The sequence below is a fragment of the Ischnura elegans genome, chromosome X (assembly GCF_921293095.1).
Source record: "Ischnura elegans chromosome X, ioIscEleg1.1, whole genome shotgun sequence".
Taxonomy (NCBI): domain Eukaryota; kingdom Metazoa; phylum Arthropoda; class Insecta; order Odonata; family Coenagrionidae; genus Ischnura; species Ischnura elegans.
Window position 1 is genome coordinate 92,769,895 of NC_060259.1, and position 21,375 is coordinate 92,791,269.

A 21,375-nucleotide genomic window follows, 5' to 3' on the forward strand; every position below is an offset into this window, starting at 1 on the left:
ACCATCAACTAAAGATTCATGTACTTCACTTCTATTTCTACCCCTAGAGTTATATATTTTACTTACTGCAGTGACACATCTACTAGCTATTTCCTTTCATCTCTCGAATCATCAAAAATGCCTTACACCTTATACCCATATGCTTTTCCCATGCAGAACTTACTGCCAGCCTAAAGTGATTCCTACCTCGAGCCTAGACACTAGCTACACCCACAGAAAACATAAACAAAAGAGGCATGCATGCACACAAAGCAAACACAAATGGAGACACACAGACACACACACACAGAGGATCACACAATAGAAAAAAATGGATCCAGACCTGCAGCTTAGGGTTCTCAAGCTTTGCCATTGAAAAAGAAAGACAAAGAAAGCCATTAGTCACAATTCTTTAAGACACAACATAACAGATACATAAGTTTATATTTAAAACAATCACTATTAATCAACAAAACATAGCTATAATCCACAATAGTTCACATTATTTTAAATCAATTACAGCCTTTCTATGTACCTTTAGTACCAGAGACTAAACACCAGTTTATAGTAAAAATTGAAATGAAAGAATAAAATGAAATTACACACTTGATGAACAACTAGCCTCAGGGCTTCGGGGGATTTATATAAAAAATGAGGATGGCTCACTTTGGTTCTACCAGAAATAACCTGAGGTCAGAACCAGAACTGGCGCCAAAAAGAATTGGTAACCAAGTGATTCACACAAAAACAAGTTTCAACCTTGTTCATTGGTTTCAAGTTGAGGAATTATGCAACACAGCTATGAAACATAAAACCTTGGAGAATTAAAGGTTTGACTGATAAGCCAAAATGAGCACTTGAATACGCTAAATAAACAACTGCTTATAATGGTTTTTAGCCAGAATGGTTATATGACACCATCAATTTAAATCAACTGACCATCTAATAGGTGATTTAATCATCCTATAGATGCCAATTCTTGGTACCAGTTCTCAGTTCCAGCTCATTTTTTTAGCAAAAATATACAATAAATTAACAATTGATTAAGATATTTGTTTGCCTGAATCCCAATTTTGTTTATATAATGCTGATATTATTTAATTGATCATCAAATTAGAAGAAAAAAATGACCCCAAAGACACCAGTTCAAAGCCTATTTTTTGATTCCTGTTTCTTTTTTGGCACTTAAACATACTAAATTACTACAGTGCAAAGAGACCCACAGTTCTCAAATAAACTCTCGCAACGGCGACTTGTTGCTTTACTGGAGGTGGAGCAAATAATAGCCAATAAATCTGTTGCCAACACTTATATGAGAACAGGATTGGTGTGGCAACGGAGACATTTCTATCCAATTAACTTTAGCATAAATCCAGACGAAAGGTGATTTTTTTGCATCAATAAATTTCCTTACATTAATAACAAAACTAGCCATTCAATTTATAAGCACCACACTGAATGAAAATCATACAAAGCATTGCGTTGTCAATCATTATCCCAATGGAAAACTGACAAAGCCACTTTCCTGTGTACTGCATGTATGCAGCGCATTTATGTGATCATTCTATTATTTCAGTATTTTACACTGAAAATTCAAACAATTACTGATTAAGCTGTATCGCTACTGTTTAATGCCTCAAATGTTTCCATTGGTGTATGTTCATAGTACCTGTACGTTTTGCGGAGGCTATATGAAATAAAGTATCGCATTAGTCTCTGCATACGGTGGAAGGTGGTAAAACGATCCTGCCTCGGAAGACGTTTTTCTGGCATCCAAAGTAACGTCTACATTATCTACACTAAAAAGTTGATATGGATGTGATTAAAATTGCTGTTGTTTCAAAAAGTTCCATTTTGAGCATGACGCCCATGACGTCATTGAAATACAGGGTCCATTCAATAAGTATCGGGACTGGTTCCAAAAATCAAAATTTATTTCAGATATCATAATACTTAATAATCTTCATAATACATTCCTCCTGCATGGATAAACTAATTTCGGCACGTCTGCCACTCGTCAAAAGCCCTCTGGAAGTCGGTTTCCCGAATGCTGTTCAGAGCCTTTGTCGATGCTGCTTGAACTGTCTCGATGGACTCGAAACCGATATCCTTGAGCTCCCTTTTTATTTGTGGAAACAAGGAAAAGTCTGGTGGAGCCATGTCAGGGCTGTAGGGGGGGTGAAGCAACGTAATCACGCCAAATTTCGATAAGCTGCTGCACAACAATTGCACTGTGGCATGGCGCATTATCATTGTGAAGTTTCGAATTCTTGGCAATGGCTGATTACACGCACGTTACGTGATGTTGCACTAGCTTCGTGCACATTTCCTCATCGCAAGATCCTCTGTTACAATGGTGTGGATGGTGACGACTGAAAGGGCAGTCTACTTACTGATAAGGGCGATAGTTAATGCCTGTCAGAGTCCAAAATGTTTTTCACTTTGTCCACCTGAACATCGGTTCGAGCAGTCGTTGGCCGTCTGACGCGGTACTCGGCTTTGACGAGCTCCCAGCCTTCCTTAAACATTTAGTACCACTCAAAAACTCTTGTGCAGCTTAAGGCATCATCCCATAATATCCCTGTTTAATGAGTTCAAGGGTCTTCGATGCGGATTTCCTAAGTTTCACCACAAAAAGTCACACGTTATAACAATCAACCTGCTGTCTCAACATATGCCCGGAGATGACTGAACTGAAGTGTGCCGCAGTGGTGAGGGACCCCCCTACCGAGCCGACAGGCCAGACCCCCCATCCACCGCATTGATGAGGCTACAGAGAATCAGTCCCGATACTTATTGAACAGACCCAGTAATACACGGAGGGTATCTACGGCACTGCTATAAAAACTATTTGAATAACAATTGGTAACATAAGAAAAGATATTAACTTGATATTATTTCTCGAAAAAATATAATGCAATTTCACTTAGGTAAAACAAAAGCAATCTGCAAGAAACTGAATAATATAACACGCAGGGGTGATGTATTCAACAAAGAAATGAAAAAGCATACATATCCGATGGACCATAAGGCCAAAAAATTATAAGTACGAATTTATTTATTTAACATTCTCAGTAATGATTGCAAAACTTGAAAAGTAATGCAGAATTTTTTTAATTACATAAACTAAAAGCGCAGCATCAGTTTTTCACATATGTCATCGCTAACAGTGCATTACCTACCTCTAGAAATAGCATTGCAGTAGTGCAAGGGTTTTGTCGGGGAGTGGGTTGTAAAAGAGTTACGTTTCAGCTCCTTTATATCACGCAGGGAATACTTCTTAAGATATTCCGCTAGGATCAGAATCCTTTCTTCCACGGCTTCAGATTTACACCGCAGGCATCACCAGCAATTATGAAGGGAGATAACGCTTTCGTGCTTTAAATTAGTATAACCAACCTTCCAAACACTTGAGGTTCTTGATTCTCAATCTATCATTGAAATTATCTGCCTATCATCTATGCCTTCAACAAAATGCCATGGCAATAGAGAAGGGGAAGGGGATGTCAATTCGGTTAATTCCGAAGGTATGACAATTATCTTATGCAATGTGAACATTACATATACTTGTATGTACTGAACTTCAGCCAATAAATTAATCCAAGAGTGATAGCATTGCCAAACTGTGTTTCAAGGAATCTGCAACAAAACATGTGGTTCAAACAAATACATACATCTGAATAGTGTGAATATTTATTACACAGAATATACACTTTTTTGGCAGCAATAGAAAAGTAGGATATAAGTAGGTACTGGAACATACATAATGTTAACAAATGACATAATATGAAGGCTTGACATTTTAGCTTAAGTATTCATAGCAACAGTTTAAAAAGAAAGACACAAGGCTGATAGAATTTTTCAAGCAAACAAAGGCTAAAGAAAATTTAGTTTCTTTGGAGCAAATATATCTCCTGCATCAGAGAGATGCATTTTTATTCACATGTATCACAAAAGGAAAATGCAGCCAAGGAAATAATACTTAATGAATCACTCACCATTGGATCCAAGTTAGGCAATTGATGGCGAAAATCAAGGATGGAACTTAAAAGGAAGGGAATCCTCTCCTCTAAGACATCCACCAATGCATCTTGAGACAGATGGCGGAAGGACAAGATCACGCCAACAATAGTCATACGCTGCAATACATTATCCACATCTGAAAATGAAAAAATGACATAATGCCAGATGACATGCACATTGGGTACCTTCCAATTGCCATTGTTGGTTGAAAACTCAATACTCTTCACCACCATACACTCACTTATTCCAAACAGATCAGAGTTTCAATAAGCAATAGGAGACTGCATTCTATAATAGCAATTTTTCAAATTTCTACCGAATGCAAGCTGCAGAGCAATTCTGGTATTTAAATACCTGAGTAACAGGATGGAATTCTCAATACCATAAGAGCTAACATATGCCATCTTAGATCTGAGTTAAGTAATGATTTTTCATCATATCTGTCTCTATCTACGAAGCTTATATGTACTCATTAATGACCAACAGTTCCAATCTCAACGTATCTCTGTATTTTATATTTTTTTTAAATACATATCCTAATTATAAAAGAAATATGTACATCCTCTGAAGCACTTCATATTTATACATATATTCCTTTGGTTTGGATAGGTAAGGGAAGAGCTCACCCCAGACTTAGCCACTGGCATATGAATTTCACATTAGAGACCTGCTCTTGCCCCTAGGCCACCTTTAAGGATTTTTTTATTGGGGCACCTGATGGCTTTGCCCAAGATTTGAAATCTTTGGTCAGCAGGAACCGCTCCACCCTCTACTTATTAAATACTTGGTTGAAAAGTTGTGCTATTTTATGAAGAAATGGGGATCAGGTTGGTGCGCTAACTATTGTTGACTCCACACCCCGTGGGCACCAGTTTATATTCCGGCAGTGGCAGAGATTTTTCCGAGACTGCCCAATCCCTACTTGAATGTTGTGTGGAGGACCCTTCAAGCACAGCACTCCGTCTGTTGGAGGGGATGTTAACCTTGGCACCTATCGTAAAGTGCAAGCTTAAGCCCTTGTTACCTCTCTCTCAATCCTTGCCTTCCCCACTATAGCACAAATGACCTTTGATGTCGGTCGCTTCCTCAAAATACCATACCCTATGAATAAACTTAACAATATGTCACTATTCTTAACACAAAGATGAGTGTTTGTAGACTGTGATTGGCTAATTATGTTCAAAATTAACAGTAAACTATTTCTATCAACAACAGTGAATTCTCTCAATCATCTGGGCCAGGTAAAAGAAATAATTCAAATCAATTCGTCTTCCATGTTCTACTTGCCGGCCATAAATAAATTATCAGCTGGTCTTGGCGTTGGTGAATAAAAGTCCAAGTCTGCCAAATGAAGAGGTGAGGCTCCAAGTCCTTGGAAGGGAAGGTTTGGCTCGTCCAGGGCAGGGTTGCTTGTATAAATCCATTGTAAGACACAACGACCCCAGATACAAAATGCCCAGACAGGCTGTTTTTGTGGATATTGATAATATTAATGTGTGTATAAAACAAATCGATTTCTAATGTGCACATGGATAATAGAATTTTGTGGTTGTAATGTGTAAATAGTAATTGTGATTTTTTGACTTGTCCTAAATCATGTATTTGATCACCGGGCCAATTTAAAAAAATATTATTATTATTCACAAATTGAGGTGAATCACTGAGAACCTGTTTTACAACAAGACATAATACCATAACAGATATTTATACACATCTTTAATTCAAAGACACGAACGTGAAGGTGAAATTTATAACCCCATTGTACATGCATTTACCATAATTTACAATTTATAAGCCAGATTGCAGAGGTCTGTTAGATAATTAGAGGCTGTGATAATCCAACTTCCTCCACCCCTTTAATCTATCCCTATTGTTAAAGACAGCCCCCAAACAAAACCCATTCCTCACTTCCCCAATAAATGCCATCATTGGCTAATGACCAACCAAAGAATATAAAAGTTAACTTCTCCACACAGTCATAGAATAATTTGAAACATCCTTTTCCCACTAAAAGTCCAACAACCAGCACATAACGCTAATATTAGCCACCTGAGCTACCTCCAACAGTTGATGTAGAAATTGTTCCAGAAAATGAGCCTAACGTACAAAAACCAGCTCCTTAAGGCCCAAACCACATTACTCACAAAACCCTTCCAGTATCTCTGATCCGCATTCCACCCAAACCCTGACACTCTGAATGATGTAAGACTACCATGGGGTCAGACACTGAGGAGCTCATTTGCCATATGTAGCATTGGTATTGACAAAGCAGTGGTGGAGTACATGGATGAACTCAGCCATGTATCCTGAAGGACATTACAATGTCTATGTCACTGTATAATGGATGAATAGGCCTTGACTTTTTTCAATTTACCTATGTCTTCAAGTTATGTCATAGTTCCTATAACCCCTCTGCAATAACTATGTTTCAGGATAAACATAGATTGTAAAACTCTACCGTGAAAAGTGACTATTTATCAATATTAAATTTAGGAAGAAAAGTAGAAAAACTTACTTTGTAACTTTTTGAACTGCTCCTTCATGATTTCAGGCTTGTCAAAATTAGTCCTCAATGCAACCAGAACATCTTTGTTTCCAGCGACCAATTTCTTAAAAAGAGGATAATAATTTAACTTCATTACGTGGTACATAAAAATGTAATACGAGACCCATCATTAGGTGAAGGCAACCAACCTTTAATTCCTGAACCTGACTTGCTATGTGCCACATGAGCGTCTCATTCAGCAGCTTCATTCCATAGGGTCCGATGAGCTCAGCCAAAGCACGCAACTCATTAATATCTGAGAATTCTTCAGCATTAAAAGGAATAGCACCCTCTGCAGTGAGACTAACAAATGCCCTCTGATTATTAGAAAAACATATATTTCCAGCACTTACTCGTCGCAGAAGTACTTCTGAGTACCTACAAGTAGAGTTGAAAACAGATTGATCTATGTACTTAACTATCATATTTTGGTCCAAAATATACAATACAGTAATTAGAATGACAGCCTTGAAAAGCAATTTTTTTAAAGGCATGAACCAAACAATTTGTTATTTAAAACATAGTATGTGTCATGTGCAAACATCTTAGTCCACTCAGTGAAGGGACTGCTCATCAAAAATGTCCAAAATATACACTTTTGTTGCAATACCAGGAACAACAGCAGTTTAAATGTACAGATAAACCTAGACTTCAAATGGACATGTACCGAGCTGAAGAAAAGGAATGATTGAATGACCTCCAAGATAGATAGACAGATAGTTGGATTAATTGGTCCCCTTGATATGTTATTACACATATAGACCCCGTCACATAAAGAAAAAAGTTAAAATATAATAAAGTGACAGTAGATATTAGAATACAGTACACTCCCGATTATCCGGGGTAATGATGGGGAGAGACGGCACGAATAATCGGAAAACACGGATAATCCAAACTTTCCCTTAAATGTCTTTTAATGTTCATAATTTACGTAAAACAAACAATATATTATTATTTATGCAGTTATTGTGTTGCTTTAGAGTGCTTCCAGGACTCCTTGAGAGCTTTCTTCGCCAGTTCGCGATCTTTTTTTTAGCGACGATAGCGTGGATGTACTCGTATTATTAATGCTTTGTGTATGGCCTGGTTTCGAAAACAACGCATCCGTGGCTGTGTGATAACGGATACAGGAAAAAGGTTTGCACGAATGCTTCAAAACCACTGCTACACGTCGCAAACTACACTGTCAGGCACTACGCCACGTACTCGCGTCTCGCACAAGTTGCCCGGGTTGAAACTGCGACGGGACTTGTATCCGTGATCAAGGAGCGCGGTCGCGCACTGCGAGGCTTGGAAAACAGGAACACGGTGCTCCCGTGAATGCAACTAGAGCGCGATCGCTTCCGTTTTACGAAGGGGATTCTAACGGAAATGATAAGCCCCGTATGTCCTAGCATTGATGCAGTAATTCTGGTGATTTTGCGTAGGATTTTTAAAAACAAAGATCGCAGAAAAATTGAGCGAGAGTGAAAATCATGCACGGATAATCCGCAACCCGGATAAACCGCAGCCGGATAATCGGGAGTCTACTGTATTTAAACAGCATACAGCAATATTATCAGCCATTTGAAAAGAACTCTCTTACATTGTACAAACAGTTGTCAAGGAAATATTTTTTCAATTTAATTTTAAAACACACCAGTCTTTGCTCATTTTTTATTTCAACCGGCAAACTGTTAAATAATTTACAACCCATGTATGTAGGGTCTTTTCTGAACAGAGCAAGATTGTGCATGCTGGTTTCACAGTCAGATTTTTTGGCTACGAACATTTTTATTCTTCTCCAAGTTAAATTTAGCTTCTAAGTTTTTACTAGTAATATTGATTCATACATATAGATACAAGATAACAGGCACAATCCTAAGTTTTTTTTAATAGGTCTCTACAACTCTTTTTTTCCTAGCCTTTCAAATGATTCTTATTATCCACTTTTGAAGTTTAAAAATTCTTTCAGATTTAGAGGAGTGTCCCCATGCCAGCCACTACGCTATATTTCAATCTGCTATAAAAATGTGCATAATCTTCTATATTATTTCTACTGTATAGATACCTTTTTCTCAACTTATACGCAACCAAACTCCACAAATGAAGTACCAAAATGCACAGAATTTATCAGAGAATACGCGACGGCATATCTTACTTCCTAAATATTGCTATTATTTCCTAAAATTGGTTTTTAAATAATTAAAAAAAAAGCAAAAAAAACTGTAAATATTCCTGACGTTTACGGAGCACAAACTGATACATTTGTTCATTTGCAACAATATCTCGCATTCTTTAAATAACTTTTATCAAAATGCGGCTGATTCCACATTCAATTCTCCTGTTGATACGTAAGTACGAGTCATCATGTGCGTTTAACAGAGGATAATGTAATTACTTCCAATGCTGTGTTTAAAGAGGTCCTCTGACCTCAATTTGTACATGAATATTCCAATTAAATTTATACATAAGACCCTGCCTTTTTTTTCTACATTTTAAAATTAGAAACGCGCCTATCCCTCTGTGGACCTGCATTGAAAAGAGCGGGGGAAGCCCGCTGGGAGCAGGCGCATCACGCTCGTATAGACTAATGGCAGCATAGGTATTACAGTGCAACCTCGATAAAACGACACCCCACGGGGCTCAAATAAACACTCGCTATAGCGAATTGTCGCTTTACCGGAGGTGGAGCAAATAATAGCCAATATACGTATTGTGAACAGTTATACAGTAACAGGAGTGGTGCGGCGACGGAGAAATTTATATCCGATAAACGTAAGCATAAATTCAGACGAAAGGCGATGTTTTTTGCGTCACTAAATTTCCTTACTTTAAAAAAAACTAACTATTCAAACAATTTATAACCGCCGTGCTGAGTAAAAATCATGCACAGCATTGCTTTGTCAATCATTATGCCAATGTACACCCAACGAAGCCATTTCTCTATGTACTTAAATAGCGCATGTACGTGATCATTCTATTATTTTGGCATTTTCCACTGAAAATTCAAAAATAACTGATAAAACTGTATTGCAGTTATTTAATGCCTCAAATAGTTCCATTGGTGTGTGTTAATTGTTCCTGCACGTTAAGCGGCAGGGAAGTGAAATCACGTATTGCATTTGTTTCTGCAGACGAAAATGGTGGAAGGTTGTAAAACGATCCTGCCTTGGAATACTTAATCTATCATATAATGTAATGTCTTCATTATCTACAGTAAAAAGTTTGTTAAGCAGGCAAAATGATGTGATTAAAATTGCCGTTGTTAAAAAAGTCTCTTTTTGAGTGTTACGCTCGCGAAGTATTTGAAATAATACACTGACAAGTTTACCACGGCACTGAAATAAAAACGGTTTGAATTAAAATTGGTAATATAAGAAAAGATATTAACGTGATATTATTTCACGAAAAAATATCACGCAGGTATTATGCTGATGTCACTTAAATGAAACAAAAGCAAGATGCAAGAAACTGCGACAAATATAACTCACATGGGTATTATTTTCGGCAAAGAAACGGAAAGGTGGGCGGCATCTGATGGACCCTAAGGCCAAAAAATCTTACGAGTTTGAATTTATTGATTTAAAATTCTCAATACTGACTGAGAAACATGAAAAAGGAATGCAGAATTTTTAAAGTAAATAAACTGGAAGCGCAGCATCAGCTCTTCACATATGCCATCTGTGACGGCGCCGAATGCATGGCGCCAAACGAGAGTCAGTTGTTTTGAGAGTTCTTCCAGCGGCCACCAGGCTCAGCCGCCCGGGTGTCGGAAAAGAGCGCCAATACGACTCCAACCACTGACGCGTATAGTTCACCAATGCAAATAGTACATTGTGATCGTTGACTATTACTTGTAACCGCAACAGAGAATAAATACGTCCATTCGGACAATTCACGCTGAGTATCATTGTATCGTACACCCTACACTATCGCTAAAGCGCACTACCTACCTCTAGAAGCATCATTGCCAGAAATACCTCGTGCTGCAAGGGTTTTGTCGGGGAGTAGGTTGTACAAGAGTTCTGTTTCGTCTATGTTATACCATGCAGGGAATACTTCTTAAGATACTTAGGATCGGAGTGTTTTCTTCCACGACTTCAGGTTAACAATGCAGGCATCACCAGCAATTATGACGGGAGATAACGCTATGGTGCTTTGAATCAGTATAACCAACCTTCCGTACTCTTGACGTTCTCGATTCGAAATTTATCCCTGAAATACTCTGCGTTAGGCTTAGGCATAGCCACTTTCTATGACGTTCTCGCAGATTGAAGTGGGCAAAACCACCCGAACAAAGCTCCTTCTAACTCTTCAAGGTCAGCATTCCTTGGGCGCTTTTGTTTTTTTATTGCGAAGAGCGAATAGGAAGATAAATTAATTTCGCCACTCTCATATTACTCTATTATTTTTATTTTCTAGCTTAGACGTGTTTGGTGTTTTTGGCCATGGTGTCTGCCATCAAATGCTTTCTATTCACATAACTCACGGACGTGCGGGTACGCTGCCGACTGCTTTCTGCCGCCCGAGGAACAAAAGAAGATCAAGAATTCGCGAATTTTAATTCCGCAATATTTTCACCAAAATGAACTACTTATTTATCGAACGCCAGTTTACTGTATGAATTTGAGACTGTACACTCCATGCTAACTTCATTTCTAACAGATCGCAAGAAATTACAGAGATTAGGGACTCTTGGAGAAGGTTCTCCGTCGATGGAAACCCTCGCTATGGCGAGTGGAAGCTCCTAAAGGGCCTCGTAAAAACGAATTTTTCAAACATGCTTATTATAGGGTCAATTGACGGTGCCTCGACTAACTCTCGTAATAGCGGGGGTCTCGCAATAGCCCGTACTCGCTTTAATGGGGTTCCACTGTAGCTGGTTTTATCATCTTTCTGATCAAATAACATCCAGAGGCCAGATAATCTATGTGACTACGCAGAAAACATGACAAGTTAGCATTTTTATGACTGACTTTCCATGGACCTTCAGCACTTGTTATCCTGGACTTCTACTCCAATAAATAGTTCAAGTTTGCCCAACTGATGTAAAAAAATACGTACCTCGGTTGGCCTTTTCAGATTGTATAGAAAACACACCTTCAACTCCAAACATGCAAGATATCATCTATCGAAAGAAAAGTTCAGCAAGGTAACAATTATTATCTTACCACTGATTATACAGCATTGCGACAGTTTTCTCTCCATGGCTGTCCATTTGCTGCGTTTGCTGGAGCAAAGCATTGTTGAATACTCTGGTGATATCTATATGAACTGAAATTAAAGGAAATATTTAGTAGGCCATTAATAAGTCAAGTGACATGACAAATGTAGAAATTTTTCCAGGAAATAAACTATCGTACCATAATTTTCCACTGTCTGAAGAACATTCATGTACGCACGGACACTAGCAAGAAGTTCTGAGGGTTTGGCAATTTCACTGGTGTCCGCATTGTACATGACCATGCCGACCAGGGCCCGGGCAAAGCGATTCTCCAGATGCTGGTGGAGGTATTCCCGCGGTGCAAATGTATACTCCCACACATTTATGGTTGAGCAGTAATTGATGGCATAACACAGTTCTGTCAATGCCATGTGCAATTTATCCATGCTAAGAAAATAGGAAGCAACAGTCATTCATCAAAAGGCCATCAATGTAAACCAGAAATGGGAGCTAATAGCAAAAAATTAGTCCCTAACTGAATAAACTTTTTAGACCTTCCCCTTCATTGGAACTTAGCACAAGTAGAATGAAAAAAATTATTTCAAAACATAGTATTGGAGGCAAATGTTGAAGATGTAACTCTCAAGTAAATAGCAACCACCCCTCTTAACAAGCAAACTTTTTTGTATCCAGTTACAGGGTTGATGCCATCAATATATTCATTACCTCAGCAGGAAGATCACCCACCACCCTGTCACTCTGAGAGTGGGAAATTCAGTCAACCCTTTGGCATGAAATGAGTTTTGCCCAGCTTCTGTGTATCAGAGAGGCCAGGGACACCAACCTAAGGTGTGAACAAAGGCTAATACATTTGCAGCTCATTCACGTCATAACCAGAGCAATACAATCAGAGGATTAGAGCCTTTTCCATAAGACAGGTGGTCTTTAGCTGGAGGGGTTCACTATGCACGATGTGTTTCATGTAACCAAGTGTACTTTGAGCACAGAAGAAAGATACATAAGCAAAGATTAAGATAAAGGTAAATCTTAGACAAGCAAAAATAATTTCAACTATAAAATAGGATGAGAAAAAATTGTAAATAATTTAAAAACATTGTGATTGGAATGATTTTATCTAAAGTAATGATATCACTGGTCAAAGAATTTGTATATAATTCACTAGGACTGAAAGCAGCAGAAAAAACAGATGCTTCAAAATTAAGTGTTTAGGTTATTAAAGTAAACATTGTCTAACCTCACCAAGGATTAAATAAAATGTGGAAAGATTGAGATTGACAGAAAACAGTAAAAAATATTCATACGTGGTTAGATCTTCACGAGTCTTCCGGAAACTTTCCACCCCAGGCCTTGCTATTTCTGGAGAGGTCTTCTTATTCTTATCCTTTTTCTTCCGGTTGAAAACTTGTGAAATCAGGATAGCACAGTGCTTAGGAAGTAGCTAAAAAAAGAAGTCCAAGTTCAATCACTGCTGGGAAAAATAGGTACCAATGGAGTCAAAACTCCTTTCACATACATCTACTTATTTTAGATCCCTGCATCAGATCCCAGAACCTTAAGAAAGTTTTGTTTAAATAATTGGGAAATGCAAAAATTAATTAAAGCCATTCAAAATTTTTACACATATTTTTATGAAAAGATGCAGTTCAGTACATAAAAATTGCACCTAAATTGTTTGGATAGCAGTCCCCTTTGAATGGCATATACCTCTCAAACCTGGATAATTATTCCAATACAATACATTTCTGCTAAATGGAGTTTGGACAGTACGTAAAAAAATTCATCAGACTCGTGCAATGAAAACCGATGTTAAATTTTTTTTAATAACCTCATTAGTTCCATGAAAGACCTCTTCACCAAATGAACTAAAAAATAACATGGCCAAAGAGTAATGAACTACAGCAAACTCAAATATATTCCTCCCATTGAAGTCATTTCACGGTAAAGATAATTTTATTTATTAATTATCCTAAAATAACAGAAAACTACAATGACATTTAGACTACTTAAGTCACAAAATGATGGAGTTATACAAACTGGAGAATTACTTTGAGTGTGTATAAGCAATTTTTCTAGAAGAGCTACATGTTATCCTGAAGAAGCTGTATATCTTACCAATTCCTTGCATGTATGTACATTAATATGGTAATAATGTACACGTAAAAATAATATTTCTCAATATCCAACCAATGATTCATACCATCTTCATAACACAATATCATGTAAAGATCTGCAGTATCAATTTTTAATAACTCATAATGCAGCCATAGGTCCAAAATCCATGGGTTTGACACTTTATAATAAGTTAATACCAGAATTGAAACGAGTTAGTAAGATATCACAGTTCAAGAATTATCTACTTAACTCTTCATACTAACAAGGAGACATCGCGAGATTGATGTTCGGAATCTGGATGCGGATGTTATTTTCTGAAACTATATAGGGAAGATAGAAAAAGTGTCACTGCTTTCTTCCACATAGGCCCAGGTTTGAGAAATATTCACATGTAAAGATTTCGCGCAGCATCACTTCCCTTGAGTAATCACCACCTCTCAACAACAGTCGTGGCGGAGCGGTCCATGCATATATTTTATACTTGGTGGTTGATTTCATTCACATAAAAAGAATTTTTCACCTATTAAATGACTCCATAAAAATGCAGCCAAAATACCTAATAATTCACTGAAAATTTCAAGTTTTAAAACTCCAAGCATAATTACCAGATTTTACAGTTATCAAAGTCCCGTGGATACCTGATTACTCTGCTCTATACATTTCACAAGCAAGTATGAAACCAAGTGAGCTGGGTCTCAACTCTAAATAGAAAATATAAAGAGAAAAATGGGGTATAAAACACCACATTAAGTTGATATCATTTCCAAAACATCTTACCTTATCACTCATGGTGCACTGCTCATCACAAATGGTGGTGATGATATTTTTGGCTTCCTTGGCCATTTCATCCAGAAACATGTTCACCACAGACAAGCTCCTCTCTCTAATATGATGACGCTAATATAATTGATAGGGAAAGGAGATAATTAATGAAAGCTACAGGAAAACTTGAATCTTCTGTTCCATATGTTTTGAGGTGGTAGAAAATTAATTAGGAGACACCAGGACTATTTCATAAAACTTACGGTGGAACATCTGAATGGGAGACTTGACCAATGCATGATGAAGCCAACAATGAAAAACAACTTGAAGCCAAATTATTTTTCTAAATGATTTTCTGACATTCCCTTTATTTAAATAAAATCCAGATTCACTCTATAATATTCATCATGTGTCTATTTCTTACGTATGAGTATTTCCTTTAAGTATGAACTTGACTAGTCAATACTCATTGTGAACTTTAGATTGATCATGGAACAGAATTTTAGATCATGAAGTTTTTTAGCAAAAATAACCATGGTAATTTTTAATTTTCCATGTACATACGTATTCCACAAAAGTCTACTTTTTATTATGTTATTTCTGTGTAGCAATACAAGGCATTTTTTGCTATACATATCATTGGATAGTCTAAAAAGGGGAGTGCTAGGGTTGGGAAATGAAGTTCGGAGTGGGACTTGAGTGTTTGCAGCACTACCCCATAGTGTTACAATGCCCCAGACATAAGACAAGATGGCCAGCCATTACCAAGAAAAACGCTCCGAAACTTTCAGTCGTACAGTAAATAATACCCATGCGTCCGCTCTCTCCACCAAATGGCCGAGGTAGGAAGCTGGCAGGAATAATTTATCTGAAGGTTTCATGTTCGAATCCATAACCCGACTTTTTTTCCTTTTTTTCTTCATAATTCTGATTTTTCAGATCCTTGTTCATTTCTAGAGATGGGTCGAATAGCAGATTTCTCAAACTTGAATATCAAATTCGAATATTAAATCATTGTTCAAATATTCGAATACTAGAATTTCACAAAGCATATTAATCGTATGTTTCTTCTTTTATTTCCCTTGATGAATGTATAAATATAAAGGTATACAGTGGAACCTCGATCTATCGTTTTTCAGGGGGGACGAAAAAAACGATGAATGCGGGAATGTTTGACTAGGTTGCCTATTCAGCAGGAAACCCAGGATTTTGGCGAGTAATTGAGATTTCCTTTAAAGGATTCAAACCGGAATTTAGCTGATTAATGGAATATTTTAATTTTATGGAAACATTTGGGCTTATAGTTGATTCAACTAACATCTCTTTCAAATATCCTAAGGGGACACACCAACTCGCGAAAAAATGATTGCATGCCATCTCAGCTTTCACACTGCTACGATGATTTCTGTCTGATGTATATATTCGTATCTACCAACACCATTTCAGCAGCACGCTGATCTGATACTCAGCTTCATCCAACTTCTTATTTTCAACAGGTAGCTCGCTTTACCCTCACTCCTACTGTCAACTGCTAGCAGACAATTCGAGGCATTTTGCAAAATACACGTGCTTCTCCACCGAATTTTCTTCAATTATTTTCAGTCCATCTTTGGAAGTTCTCACAAGATAAGTAAATGAATTCGAATTGCTAGCAGGGAGAAACCAAATATCTTGAGAAATTATCCCTTCGTCTGTGACTGTGACAATAGAGATTTATAGTGTAACTCATTAATTGTAACTTGATATATGTTTTCGAAAAAAATACTGGATCAACTTCCGAGAAGCTCAGCTGCGAGGATATCGAGTTTCGCCAGAATGCTAAGTCTCCGTCGTATTTTGAAATTTATTTCTTTGCATAAAATGCTTAAATAAAGTCAGAAATACGTCCTGTTTGGTCTTATTCTTTTTGAAATAACGCGCACATTACTAATATTTCAATCCAATAAAGATGTAATACCAATTGACGAAAGTCATTGTTAGACACCTTTTGCGCTAAGAGATGACTCATGCAGCGGTTGACCTCCAGAAATGGGGAACTTCGAAGCAGGTAGGCAGAAAAAGGTCAGTGGGGGAGAAAGAAGGAAGGGTGAAACACGATTCTATTATTCTCCTGTAACTTGATATTTTCTTTTGAAGCTTTTGATTTGTGGTCTTCGTGATACGAACCCTGTGCGAGCTGGGGCCTTTTGTTTCATTTCAGAGGGGAGGAAAGCGTCGTAAGAGGAGGGGTCAAAGGCTAATGGATGGAGGGGGTAGCGGATCGTGCTATGTAGCTACTATCCCACGGCACTGAGGCTCTCCTGGTAAGGGAAACCGGGGATTTTAGGATTTTTTCACCAGATTATTTTCTGTTCCCCAGGTCAATCTCTTTTCACAGCTCTAATATGCGAATTTGATGTAGTGCATCAACTTGCTTAAAACGGTGCTGCATGCACTAAAATACTACAGTTCTCTACATTTTTCCGAGTCAACTACCAAAGACGTGCGTGCGACAGTGTATGACACGAAATTCATAGTATTCGAGGTATTCAAGACGGTACCTTTAGCATAACTATTCGAGACCTCGAATATCAAATACTTTCTAGTATTCGAGGTATTCGAGTATTCGCGGATACTATTCGCACGTCTCTATTCATTTCATTGATAAATACGTTAATTGAATATAATAATACTCATATATGCAATATTGTTATCAATTAGATTAATTGTTTATTGTTAATGTTAATTGTACAGGGACGAGAGATTAATTCACGAGAAGATTGCATTAAAATTCAGTCGATCATTCACCATCAGTTATCATCCCCTGTTTTTCACAAAATGATCCAATACACATGGTCCGCATCGAAACTAACCACAGAAAGACACATCTTTAGAAATGTGAACAAGGTCTGCTTTTTGACGGATATCCTAAAAAAAATTCGCTGCTCATGAAAAAATCTTCATATATTTGATGAGCAAATTGTTAAAAAATCTTTTGTTTCGAGTGTTTTACGACAAATATCATTCTGGCTCTTGAGTAATTTCAGAATCCAGCACATAAACATATTGTTATTCATAGCCTTCACAATATGAATATTAATCTCCAATGGATACAGTTTTCAATGTACAACATGAACAAATATTTGAAGAAAATAATTTGGTTGGAAAAGTTGAAAATGTTGAAAGAACGAAAATTTTCAATTTGAACATGATTGTATTTTTATTTTTCAATAAGGAAAAGCAAATATGTACCTTGAAAATACAATGTAAAATTGTTAACAATATTGCATACAGATATGAGAATTATTAATATTTTCAATTAATGTATTGATCAATGAAATGAACAAGGATCTGAAAAATGAGAATTATGCAAAAGTCGGGTTGAGGATTCGAACACGAAACCTTCGGCTTACTATTCCTACCAGCTAACTACATCGGCTACCACACCGTTCGGTTGAAGGACCCATGGGTTTATATACTGTACGACTGAAAGTTTCAGAGCGTTTTTCTCGCGAATGGCAGGTCATCTAGTCTTATGTCTGGGGCATTGTAACACTATGGGGTAGTGTTACTGCAAGAGTCCTCAAACCTAAGAATTGACATCTTGGTGAATGAAATTCACACTTTTTTCTATCTTGATTTTTTCAAATGAAACCGCATACGGCAAATTCAAATTTTTGGTTTCTATCCACATTGTGAGGTCCAAAAGTCAAAATTGCAAAATTTTGCTAACACACTCAACAAAACTTAGGACCTTTCCGTATAAGTATGCCAATTTTCATGAATATTGCTCGATGATAAGTTACTAAAATTAGAGGCCAAAAACGACACACAACCTTTGGGATAGTCTGTACATGGAGTAATCATTCAGATGGATTGGCATGCATAAAAATGATATTCAAATAATGTAAGCTGACAAAGCTTATATTTTTTCTTGTGAAAAGTAAATGACCCTTTTCCTCACCTCTTCAGGGCAAAGTTCATGGGTGCAACTTTGGAAGTGTCCACATATCAATGGAAAGGCAACAATATAACGGTTTTGGGCAGGGAACTCCAAACACATGTGAAACTGGTCTTCAAAAATTTTGCTGTAGAAACTGCAATTAGAAAAAAAATAATTAAAACCATATTCAATCATTAGAATTCAAAAGTGAACCATTATTTAAGCAGAATTATATACCCATTATTATACACCAAGAAGTAATAAAAACTAATACATTTTACAAAAGATCAACAGAACCTTTTATCGGATATAATGGAAGTCCTTTCAAGGGATTATCATTGACGCTGGAATCCACATGATAAGCTACTTTTCACAAGATGAGAAACGATATTTTTAGCGAAAAGAATTTTTAACCTTGATAAGGCAGCATACACCAATCATTTCCCTTTTTACTCTTCCTAACACATTTTCGTGGCACTCAATATCTAATACAATAAGCTCTCTGTTAGCTCACAGCAATTTTTGACAAATTGTGCATCTTTCCTATGTGCTCTATTAGGTACTCCAAATTTGTGAAACTGGCTCATGGTCAATGAAAGAAGTTGATTACTTTCTCCATTCCACACACTTTATTACGTACATCTCATCTGGTTTCAACACTCCCATTTCCAAAATATGTTTTGCCTCATGTAATTTTGCACTGTATCCAAAAACAATAATGAACGATGATAGGATTATGATGGTCGAATGTGTGAAACTTCCCATGAACTGGTACTTCATCAAAGTATGATGGTTCATCTTTCAGAGCCAAAAATGTGAATCTACAGACCACATCTAATGAGAGCTCACGCATTATATGAGAAAGCGCAGAATTAAAAAAAAAATGCATTAGAGCAGAGAATATACCGTATAAGCGTGTGTAAGAGGCGCACCCCTATTTTCGCATCGAAGCTATGAAGAAAAAAATTTTGCTGCATTTTTTTAATACTATCGCGCGGTGTTGCAGACGTATATTCGATAACTGTCGAAATTCCAGTACGCCTGGAATTTCTACAGTTTTCGAATTTTCCTCTTTCAATATTAATTGAATGAGGAAATTTTGATAACTGCGGCGGTAATAGTGGCATAAGAGGGAGTAGAAAGAGTTCCGATCCTCTCTTCGCACACGCCGTTGCTCTACGATGCTTTTCCTATTCACAAACAATTTTGTTTAAATCCTCTCGCAGGAGTATTGCAATAGAATTGCAGCCGTGGAAAATTTTAAGGCAATACACGACAGGCACATAGCATGAACCTTCCCAAGAGCTTGGACAACAATCGGGGCAATCTCAGCGCCATAGGATAATAACCACGTCGTAGATTTAATGGAGCCTTATTCGGCCCTCCATCAGCCAATGCCTCTGCCATTTTTTTCCTTTTCAAGACCCCACAGGAAAATAGGAAAACATCAAGTTACAGGGGAACAATGGAAACAACGGAAATTTCATACCTACCCTGTCTCACCAACTGACCTTGATCGATCTTTCAGTTTATGGAGGCCAAATGCTAGGTGAGTCATCTACTGAGCCCGAAGATATCTCGATAGCTTTCAATAATTGTAAGACACACACAAGGTTCAAAAACAGAAAGAGATCTAACGCGACACATATCTGACAAAATTTAAGTTTTTTAAGCTCTAATTGTTTGACGCGAAGATTTATAGTTACAACAAGGCTACTAATATTCAAAATAGTCCAAACAGGACAATTTCGGAGGAAACAAGTGTAGCATAAGCGCATTCAAACAAGACGAGACGGACTGGAAACTTTAGGCAACGCAAACTACGTATATCACATTGCTGCGCCTTCGCCCCTTCGCTTTGAAGGCAACGACGTCACATGCAAGATCGGACGTGTTCTTCCCATGCTCCTTCACTCATAGCCTCGTAGCTTGAAATACGGAGGGGAGGGAGCGCGCTCCTTCCCCTCCGTATTCCATTGCTTTCTTCGAAGACAGAGGGATCGTGCTCCTTCCCCTGGACCTCTCCTTCCGCGCTCTTCACTTAAAAGCATTTCTGATTTCTTCCATCCACAATTTAGTCCAACAATGAACACACTCGTTCGAATTTTTTAAAGCGTAGGTTTTGATACCAATATACTTTTCAGTTGCAATAATCCTCATATTAGCGTCTGAAGATGATTTTTAGAAAATCAGGTCCTCAGCGCAATGGAAATTACTCGGAAAGACAGATATTGACTATTAACCAGGTATGTCCTTCAAAACTTTCGTTTCTCAACGTTTGATAAGCGATTACTATATGCAGTATAAATGCCGCGGGATGCCCACTCGTGGCAGTAAATTGAGCGCGCCCTCCGGAGCGATAAACCCTGCGCGATCTTCCATGTTCACCTCTGGGGTACCGACGCGACGGCGCGATGCTTACAAGAAAAGCAAACAGGAGCATTTTAAAAATACGTCACTAAGGGAGAAACTCCCCTGCCTGCCGCTTGTTTTTGACCCAGGGTTTCAGATGACTGACTCACACTGGAAACCAAGGCCACTCAGTTCCCCTTAGACTTGCGACTGGTGAAGGGGAGGGAGGAAGATAAGAAGTTTGTGTAAGAGGCGCACCCTCATTTTCGGCTGCAATTTCTGGGAAAAAAGGTGCGCCTCTTACACGCGCTTATACGGTAATCAGCAATGCTCAAATATTCATCAAAGAGTTTAAAAACTTGTAAAAAAAGATTCAAATTCATCCGGAGTCAACACACAAGTTTCAAAGCTCTTCCCCTTCTCTCAATGACATTTACCCTCACCACAATGTCATTCACTGCACCAATCAATCATCGCAGAGTAAAGGCTACCACAAATTGGAATCTCGAGGGA

General features: G+C 37.7%; 1 protein-coding gene across 4 annotated transcripts in view; it reads right to left on the reverse strand.

The window, feature by feature from the left end:
• Positions 1–21,375, reverse strand: part of LOC124170592 (membrane-associated protein Hem) — a 50,040-nt gene that overhangs the window by 13,882 nt on the left and 14,783 nt on the right. For 3 of the 4 annotated variants that reach the window (XM_046549401.1, XM_046549399.1, XM_046549400.1), the window contains exons 12-20: positions 18,532–18,664; positions 14,604–14,723; positions 13,016–13,152; positions 11,893–12,140; positions 11,701–11,803; positions 6,697–6,925; positions 6,518–6,611; positions 3,978–4,138; positions 323–343 (exon numbers count right to left, since the gene is read on the reverse strand). In XM_046549401.1, the coding sequence (XP_046405357.1) occupies positions 323–343; positions 3,978–4,138; positions 6,518–6,611; positions 6,697–6,925; positions 11,701–11,803; positions 11,893–12,140; positions 13,016–13,152; positions 14,604–14,723; positions 18,532–18,664 (1,246 nt within the window). The remainder of the gene's footprint in view (positions 1–322; positions 344–3,977; positions 4,139–6,517; positions 6,612–6,696; positions 6,926–11,700; positions 11,804–11,892; positions 12,141–13,015; positions 13,153–14,603; positions 14,724–18,531; positions 18,665–21,375) is intronic. The other variant, XM_046549402.1, reaches the window with a different exon arrangement.